Source organism: Dermacentor variabilis, chromosome 11 (assembly GCF_050947875.1).
Source record: "Dermacentor variabilis isolate Ectoservices chromosome 11, ASM5094787v1, whole genome shotgun sequence".
NCBI lineage: Eukaryota > Metazoa > Arthropoda > Arachnida > Ixodida > Ixodidae > Dermacentor > Dermacentor variabilis.
The window spans coordinates 31,457,859-31,467,637 of record NC_134578.1 but is presented as its reverse complement, the minus strand read 5'-3'; the positions used below and the strand labels follow the sequence as shown (position 1 = coordinate 31,467,637).

The following is a 9,779-nucleotide window of genomic DNA, read 5'->3' as shown; positions in this document are numbered from 1 at the left end:
TACCGTAATAAAGATCAAGGCTAGATATATAACAATAATACGTCGGACATATGTTACGTATTGATAACGTTCATACATGACTCGCCTGCTGTTTCGATTCCGGGCAGAGCCGTCGCAGCACCTCTAGGTCCATCGCCGTTCGAAATTGGGGCTACATTGAAGCTCAATGCTTAGTAACTAATCGCTAAGAAGCTTCCCAATCGCAAAAGCTTGCTGAGACCTCTCGGGAAAATGCGAAAACACGCCATTCGTCGTTAACAGCAAGTTCGCTACGCACTCTTCCGCACTATCTCACATACTAGCGTGGCGCCACACCATAGACAGTGCTGTGATCGCAACATGGCGGTGCCGTCGTATAGAACGGTCTATACATGAGTGACGGTACTTCTTAGGCCTCACAGTTGGGTGAGCATGAAGTGAGCGGGAACGCGGCTAGGTAAAGACGCTCGCTTTCTGCTTGCCTGACGGCGACGCTGAACATACAGGTAGCAGGAGGGCGTCTGATAGAGCGCCTTCGATTTACTTCCTCCGGGCGGTCCACTAACTGTCCGCGGCTTTCACTGACAGAAGGGCGTGTAGCAGCCTCGTGAAGCTGCCGGCGGCTGCCCACAGTTCCACCGCCAAGTCACTCGCTTCGCGTACAGGTAATTGGTCTGTTCGTCACCGGCACCTTAGGGCAGTTCGCAGCTCGTGATGCTCCATTTCAGTAGCGCAGGCGCAGCGCTAGACTAGTGCCCTCCGGAAACGAATGCAAACAAGCTGATGTAGTGCAGGTTTTCTGCATCTGGCGTCGGCAGCTTGCAGGTTTCGTCGTTCGCATTGGTTGTTCTGCATGTGCTGCGATTGTATTGCGAAAGTCAATTAACGCAAGATGTGCAGTTGCCATGCTGTAAGGCAGATTACGTGCATTAGCTCTTCACCAGCGCTGCCGAAGCAAAAAGCAGGAGTATATAGCGATCTAGTTCCAATGATGGCCCGTAAGCAGGTGAGACGAAAGAAAGAAAAAACAAGATTTTTCTTTGTTGCGGGGAGGTGGTAGGAAACTAACTTTAATTAGAGTTCAAACACTTTTCCCGGCTTTCTCGAGACAGGTTTGAGGGCCATGTTCAAATACTCGCTTCTGTCGTGGAGATGGGGCCGGTGTTGTCAGTACGCAATTCAGCGCCACGGTCATATTCTTGAAGCGACATCTTCTGCCATGGTGTCGCAGAAATTGTCCGCTTCTTTGTCGCTGACATGACATCGGCACTGACAATCCCAGCGGTTCAGGAAGTTCAGGATATGGGCCTCAATTTTACCTCCTCGTTTGGAAACAAACATCGTCCTACGTTTGCACCGTTGAAACGAACGGTGAAGTGCAGCACTACTTGCACAAGTTCACGAAGCGCAGGCGAATTGAACGTATGTAATCTTACTTCGTGGTTGGTTCTTTCGCTGTGGTTGGGTCAGCGACTATTGCGCCGAGAGGTGGCACGAGATATACCAACAGATGCCTGCAGGGACGTCCAGTGAAACTGTAGTGTTGGTTAATTTTCAGCCTCTTTCATGCTTTCCAAACAAAATTATTTCTGATACCTCAAAGGCCCCGGAAGGGGTTTTACATGATGGGGGAGGGCGCGGGCGTATATTAAAGTGAGTCTGTTCAGATGTGTCCCAATATTATAGCGCTTGGCAACCAATTCTGGCGGATGCTGACTGGCAACGTATCATGCAACGTATTATTCAACGTATTATGACCGGCAACCTATTGTGACTGTAGCTTCTGCCACTATCGAAAATAAATACACGCTTTATTCTGCAAAGCCAACCTTTAAACGTCATGCCAATAAAGGATTCAAGGATGTTTCAGTTTGCTTTTAAAGGTTGGTAAAATTAGCGTTTTACTCAGCGTGGACAACGGTGGAACGCAGATTGGCTTATAAATTATTTTGCGAAGTACTGCACTGTAGCAATGTTCTTTGATGATTGAGAACTTACCTGAAAGAGCTTGTCCCAGGCTTTGACAACTGCCGGAGGCATCAGCTACTCTTGGTTGGCGCGCAGAACGTCAATGATGACGCGCCCCAGTTCGACAAAGTGTTCGGGTGCCACACCACCGGGCCGCCGGTGCAATTCGGCGTTCTTCACAATGATGTCCAGCAGAGTTCTCGGAGTGTCCAGAGAATCCACCATGAGTGTGATTTGGCGGCCCACGGCAGACGCATGTGCTCTGCGTTTTAATGCGAAGCTTTTTTGGGCTACTTCCCAAGCACTTTGCTGTAGGTAGGTAAGTTCCTGCTTTGTATCAATAGGGGCCTCCCGAATAAAAGAAAGTCGCAGTTTCGCACGAAAGGCGAAGCACTGATTGCAATGGCAAATCAGTACACAGCTATACGGAGTAAGGATAGCAGTTTCATCGTCCGCATAAACTTCGAGAAGCATTCGCCTTACTAACTGAAATAACAAGCATCGCGTCAGCGCGCATAAGCAAGCATGAACACATCACACTCGATCAGCGCGGACACTCTCTGTCAAGAAGCTGGTGTGAACAAGCGCGGCAGCAGCAGCGAGCGAAGTGACTGTTGGGCCGTGTATTGCTTCAACGCAAGGGCGGCGACAATACAGCGCGCACAAAGGTATGAGCCGTATGCAGATCTTTCAAGATACGGCTCGTGCGAACGTGCGTAGCCGTGCGAAGTACGCATTTGTTGGTGGAGTCCAGGCTGCCCCTCTTCCCTCCCACGCTGCCTCCCCGCTTTCATCCATATCATCCCCACCAACACCACCAACACCACCACCAACATCACGGTTTTATCGCCCTTGGACTTTATAAGGTACATCACGGCGACGGCGAGGCCAAAATACGCCAGGAGCGTCCATATATTTGTTATCGCAATAAAAAAATTCAGGTCTGCGATGGTGTGTTCGAACCTGGGATACTCAGCATAACAACCCGATGCTATAGCATTAGGGACGCTTGCAGGCACGCTTAATGGTGACAATGCGAAGTAAGATTTTGTGACAACTGACGCGTGCTGTTCGTCACATAGCACAAGCTAAAGCCCGTATGCTCGCGACAGTTTCTATTTGGCTAAAAATTAGAGTACGAAATGCGAGAGCGATAGGCAATCTTACCCCACTCCCTCACGTTCGCCTCGTCGCACAATAACAAGATGATTATAAAAGCCAAGATGCGCCATTTCCTCCCGCTCATCCTCTTTGCAGCTAAATCTTTGAGACTTTGTTACATCGCATCGAGATTGGGCCAGGATGTAACTGAAGAAGTGGCAACGTTTCTTCAACGGAGTACAAAAAATTATTTCGTCGTGCGATCACCGTAATCATCTATCGTTAGAGCCGTCGGCTTCCTGCTGTCACGCATACGCTCCAGTATGTGTGGCCAGATTTTGAACAGGCAAACGGTGGTGTTTTCGCCTAAATAACGCCAAGAGGCGCGTGGACATGAACGTTATGGAGCTCTGTTGCCTCTACCCGCGCTCTCTTTTCTCGTTCTATTGCAGTGTCCTTTGTGGCGTTGATGCAAGCTGACGAGTTTTCTGGTTATTCTGGTTATGTCTCGGCTATCGGGTTTGACCTCGTGTCGGGATATTTGCTTGCGCCTAATGAGGGAGTTACCCACCTGAACTTCGGGTCCTTTTTCAGAGCGGTGAGATTATTCGCCCGGAACTTTTTGAACAGCTGCTGGTATTCGGGGTGCTTGACAAAGAGCGAGATGAACAGGATGACGGCGTAATCTTCACGCTCTGCTATGAAAGCGTGCCACGAGTCACAGATCAGGCGCCTGTCCTTGCCCATTAGGTGTGTGGTCGTGTCCTCGGTGTCTCTGCTGAAGATGTTGCCCATGGATACGCCCAAGGAGATGTTGAATAATCTACAATCTATGCCTGTCTTGCGGTGACTCAGCTGGTCGGCGCCCTCAAGGATAATTCTTCTTCTTCCTCATAAAACTATATGCTGAGGATGATGAATGAAGACGACCTCAAAGCCAGAGGCATATGCCCACTATGGGGGGTTGGCCAATAACTTACTGATTATGATGATGATCACGAAGATTGGCACAAGCCGACTTTCGATGATATGATGAAAATGCGGAATAGGTATAAGCACTGACCTCTAAGTGAAAAATCATTTCCTTTCCTCCCGAAGTACTCTGAAAATTGGTTTGTGCCTTATATGAATGCTCAAATTAATGATGACGCCATCACGGTTAGTGGCCATATAAGAAGTTAGGGGCATTACGACCAGCAAGTTTGCCTTAAATGGAAGTGTTCTTTTTAGGATTTTATGTGGTGGTGGAATTGTGACCTTAGTGTATTATTCAGGTTTTACCGAGAAGGATGTGTGAACTGTCATGTGCCTTAAATAATGTCACCAGATTACTAATAGAAACATCGCTTTGAGCAGATTATTCGTCATTGGGCCGAACTTAGGGACGCAAGCTCTCTTTAGTTTGATACATGGCTCGATTCAATGGCATAAATCAGTTTTGGCGGATAGGCGAAGAAGGGGACCATAAGCGGTTTCGGCCCCTTTTTTAGAGAGTTGCGTGTGAAACGACGTTCGCGTTAAAGAGAGGAATTCTGTTAGTTCTAAAAGAGCAAAACTTGTCCTTAAGTGCATATCGCCGTGGACTGAAGGAGGCTCTAGACGACTTTCTGAAGCAAAGTGGGCTGGCCTGAGTAGGCAAATTAGCTGAAGGCACTAGCTTTCATTTTTTTCTTTTACCAGCTATGTTTTGTTTGCATATGACGCCTTTGTGTCAAAATATCTCCCCACTAAAAATAAAGAGTGTCATATTGCTCCCTGAGTGTCTCAATGTTGAAAATTTGCTTGTTTGTGATTCGCCGTCTATACACGTAGCAGCGGGAAGCTCTGGCACTTGGTCTGGCTCGTTCGGACATCTGCTCTGCTGCTACTTGTTGGGCGGCTCAATGTATCGACAGAGCGAGGGGGACCCAGTGCTAAAGGACCCGATACTCTGCCCCACTTGATCATTTTCTGCACCGTGACGCTATGATACATCAACTTCGAGGGAAACGAAACCAATACATGTTCATGGAAAAGTAAAGATAGTAAAGTTTTGCAACGAGCTCAAAAACCCGCCAGCATTTTTCTAGCGTTTCTATGTCAGCAACCTTTATTTAGTGCAATAAAAAAGAAAGTCGAAATTGTAATTCAAGTGCTTCTTTAAACAGCGCGGAGTGTCACTGAAAAGCGATGACCACTTCTCTCACGGTGCCGCGCTTCCCGTTAACTTAGGCGCAGTGCGATCATTCCTTAGAGAAAATCGGTAATAAATAATTTATAAAATGAGAAAGAAATAGATCAAAAAGGAGGTTTTCAAAGATAACTCTAGGGGCATCGCACTTCTATTCAGTGCAAATGCATGATGCACAAGAACACAAAGCCATAAAATGAGGTTTGAAGAACAAGAAGGCCTGTGCGTACCACGCAATAATACTCCCGACTACACTTATTTGAATGTGAAAAAGTACATTGAAGAGCATATAAAAATGGGGTAGCCTTCAGGAAGATTCACGGTGTAAAGACAGTAGTGAAACGGTAAATATTGCCGCTGAAATGTAAACATAAACAAATAATGTTTGAAATATTGATGCGCTTAAGCAGAGAAGAACCAGTATCACGTCGAATAATATTTGGTACAGGCCTGCAGGATGGAGTAATTGTGCGTTTATCTCATCGTAGCGTGCAACGAGAGGAAATTAATACATATTCATTGATTGTAAAGTTGTATGAGAACCCCCAATAGTATGCTGGGTTTTGGTGGCTCCCGTAACCTCAAACAACCAGTTTCTAAGGAGAACTTACTGATCGTCATCATCATCGCTGTAATTTATTGTGTCTAGCGGAGGTATCGATTGGTGGAACGTTGCAAGAAGCGAATGTCGTAGTCCGATTTGTGGAGATGCCTGGTCACAAAGACTCGTTTGGGACAGTATTGCTACTTAAAGAGGTGACAAGCTAGTGACACAGGCATTGGTTGCGCGATATAGGCAAGGATGCGCTTGCCTCATGCCAATTTATACCTCTGCGAGGTATGCAAGTGAAATATGATTACAACGAAAAACTTTTCAGAAAGATATTATGCAGATAGAGATTCACTTATCAGGTGTAATGCGTATGCCCCACTTGCCACGTCTATGGGCACAGTCCTTTGACAAGCCTGTGTCCTCTGACATTTGATTCTCGAAATAAAGATTTGACTTGGAAAAAAAAGAAAAGGGAAAACATTGTCCAAATGCTACATGGGCTTTATAAAAGTATAGCACTTAGTGGGCTGCTGCGGATAAATTGTGACCGCCTGTGGTTCTTTAAGGCGCGCAGAAATCTCGGCACGCCAGCCTCGTTAATACATTCTCTCCACAAAGTGGCGGGTCTGCTGGTACTGGGATTCGAACGCGTGACTTCGGTATTAGCAGCGACGCGGCATATCCACTGAACCAGCGCGGTAGGAAATTTACAAATGACTAAAGCTTTACTTCCCCGATATCACCGAAGCACGATACTTTTCTTTTAACGTTTACCATCTCCTGAACAATTACTTGGCCATAATTTGTGGTGGTTATTTTGACTCAGCGGACAACACGGACCACACGTAGATGATCATTGTGTTGTTGCGCCTACGGTTTTGCAAAACGCGAGTGATTCGCTCGCGTCAGCGTCTCGTCTCCTTCCTGCAGAATGGGAATTTCGTTAGCGGCCACGTATCAACAGCGCACTGAAACTCGTGAGCGGATGAGAGACCAAAGAGTCATACGATAAGAAGTGGCATAACAGCGTCTAGGAAACGGGCTCCACATTGCGAATGACAGTCACTGGTGCTTCATCACGCGAGCTGCTGGCAGTCGAGATGGGTACCTTCACCATCGTTGCCACTTTGTGCCTTCTCTTTTCCACACGGACTGCAAGTTCGCTTGGAAACACAGACGATGAACTAAAACTACAAGCCCACCTAAGCCCCGTAAGCGAAGCATCGTCTTTATTCTCGTAAGATTACTCATCGAATGCAGAGATGTTCCTGAAATAGCGAAACGCTTCCTTTGTTCGGATGCCCCACATGATCCTACGAGAGTGGTCCGGCGTATCTGTTGCAGGTTTCAAAAGTTTAAAACAGCGGAATCTGAAATGACGCTAAATTCCAAGCAACTTGCGACCGATGCTAGTAAAACCACGCAACATCTTAATTTGCATGTGCTAGTACGAGCTGGACTTCTGGGCTGGCTTTTTTTTTTTAAATATGGAGATCTACGAAGTTCTTGCCCGTGGAAATTAATGGGCGACACGTTTTGGTATGGTGTCCCCCCTTTCTTTTTCATGCTGTCAATTGAACGTTTGCCTAAGTGCGTTAAAAAGCCACACAAGATATTTCATTGTTTGTAGACCACCCGAGTGTTTTCAGTTAAGGCGGTTTGGTCGGTGCTACGGAGAACGATGATGTCAGGGATATCATCTGGAACGAATATTTCTGCATTAGAAAAATATTTACTGAAGTGTCTCACTTTCTTGCGGCAATTTTCTGGCCAAGATTAGAACGACATCACAGCTCACCTCTAGACGGAGGAATACCCAGGGTGCATCTCTCTCGCATAAAAGCTTTTGACTGTATTAGGGTCGGTAGGCAAAAAGCGTCTTGTTGGTTAAAGTAGAACATTCGTACATTTAGGTTGTGTCGTAGTGCAGTTCGTGGATGACGGAAGAGCATCGCGTTCGTCGCGTTTCTGACGAGAAAAAGCGCCTGAACGCAGTGCGAGCTCATAAAGTACCACGGCTACCCCTGCGAGCTCAGCTACGCGACGACAGATGACGGGTACGTGATCGAGGTGGACCACATCCCTCACGGCCGCGAGGGTAGCCCTTCCGCTGCCGGCAACCAGAGGACGCCTGGCTACCCGGTCCTTTTGCTGCCTGTCTTCACAAGCGCCTCGGACATGTGGTTCCTGAACTACCCTTCGCAAAGCCCCGGCAAGTGCTCAAAGTAGAAGCTACCGTGATCCCTCGAACACGTGGAACGATTACTTCCTCGCCTCCACTACTCCCCCTTCACCACCCCGCATAGATCCGAAACCACCGCTCAATCCCTGATGGAATAGTGCCACCGCTTGTTTGCGCATTGCGTAAACTATAAGTAAATTTTCGAAACAGTGAAACCAAGGCTAGGAGACGGTATCGGCCAATCGTTAAAGAGAACACAATGAGGAAACAAGAGGGCGCAAAGGACTTACAAAAGCATAGGGGTTTTTGGGCACGTAATGGTACTCAGGGGCCTTAATTCTAAAGCTCCGCAATTGATACAGCGACAGTGTAGGCAAGGGATACTTTCGGGAGCTACCCGAGGCTAGGCCGAGTGACGCAGGGAGACGCAATCAATAAAGCGAAAAAAGAAGGACAGCGGAGGTAGGCTGTTATTCTTAAGAGCGCACAAGTTCCAGCTGTTTTTCTCGAACAGTTCCATTTAGAAACTCTCTGTATATGAAACACAATTTAAAACGTTGCCCACAGATGACTTATTAGTCATAGACTGTGCCCGCATTTTACATTTCCAAGCTGTTGCTTAAGAAATTTTTAGCGAAAGCCGGTACGACCCATACATTTTAAGCTTCCGTTCACGTCAGTCGTAGCATTTTGGAAAGATCAGCCGTAATATCAGTCATAACGTCAGCAAAACATAACATAGCCCCCATTTCTGCCTAATTTTATCTCGGTGGCTGCTATAGCTATCCTGAAGCGCTGTAACATAAATCTGTTCCAAACTGTTTTTATTGCATTTCAGTAATCGGCCCTGCACGATTGGGGAGAAATTTTTCGGGCTATCTCCCCTTCGCCTGTCTGTCACGCGACGTCACAATGACGGCGAAAACTCCCTGTCGGAAAAATGCTGGGTGCACATTCACTATGCGTGATTAGAGAGAGAAAATTAAAAAAAGTTTATTTCTGATACCACACGTTTTTCGTCATTAGCCCTCTGCTATTGGTCAAAAGCTTTCCGGCTGCGGCCACTTCACCTTTCTATTTCACGCGACGTCACAAAACCGTGAAAACTAACCACGTCAAAGCTACGAGTACGCATTAAACATGCCGTTAATATGCTGAACAAAATTGAACTTTTTAAATGCGTATGTATTTCTATGCCTACCTAACGCAGAAACCCGTCCGTCCGTCACGTAAGAGAATCACTTTCAAGATAGGGCCCGCAATAGCGAACGAATGGACATCCGTGCTGCCTCAATCTTCAACGCGAGGCAAGTGGTGAGAGCCCACCAAGCTATCAGCACTTGGCGCTTCCTGTCGCCATCGCAGATTGCGGTCAAGATAGGGCTCGCGCGGCCACGCGCTGCGCAGCCGCCTCCGGAATATGCTTCATCACGGTTGACAAATGTTCGCATCGAAGGGCGGCCGCGTTATCGACAACGTCTACTTGCGAGGTCGACCAAACGTGACACCGTTCCGCTAAGTCACGTACTACAGCACGCATAGAGGAGTGCTCGTCTTCCACGAAGCAGCGCACCATCATATAACACGAGGGAGCATTGACCCTAGGAAGATGTGAAGGTGGTCCCCAAGTCTGTCTTGGAGGAGAGAGGCTGCCGTCTGCTGTAGAGCACATGTTGGGGAACGGTTTTTTGGGACACCTGGCGGCTCCGTCGAAATAGGGATTGGTGGTCGATGTGGTGGGCGAGGCTGTACAGCATTTGCAGGCGTGTCCCCTATGAGTTCCTTACAGAGGCCACACAGTCGTCCCATGTGTGATGCTGGCCGGG

The 9,779-nt window shown here is 47.5% G+C and overlaps 2 protein-coding genes across 2 annotated transcripts in view; one reads left to right on the top strand and one right to left on the bottom strand.

The window, feature by feature from the left end:
• Window positions 1-2,022: 2,022 nt before the first annotated feature.
• Window positions 2,023-3,843, bottom strand: LOC142563189 (globin-like). Its single transcript, XM_075673740.1, has 2 exons — window positions 3,620-3,843; window positions 2,023-2,209 (listed from the first exon to the last, which is right to left on the bottom strand). The coding sequence occupies exons 1-2, from the start codon at window positions 3,841-3,843 to the stop codon at window positions 2,023-2,025; spliced, it is 411 nt and encodes a 136-aa protein (XP_075529855.1).
• A 330-nt stretch (window positions 3,844-4,173) lies between these two features.
• Window positions 4,174-9,779, top strand: part of LOC142563188 (lipase member N-like) — a 42,137-nt gene continuing 36,531 nt past the window's right edge. The window contains exons 1-2 of the mRNA XM_075673739.1: window positions 4,174-4,206; window positions 7,767-7,983. Coding sequence (XP_075529854.1) covers window positions 4,174-4,206; window positions 7,767-7,983 — 250 coding nt within the window. The remainder of the gene's footprint in view (window positions 4,207-7,766; window positions 7,984-9,779) is intronic.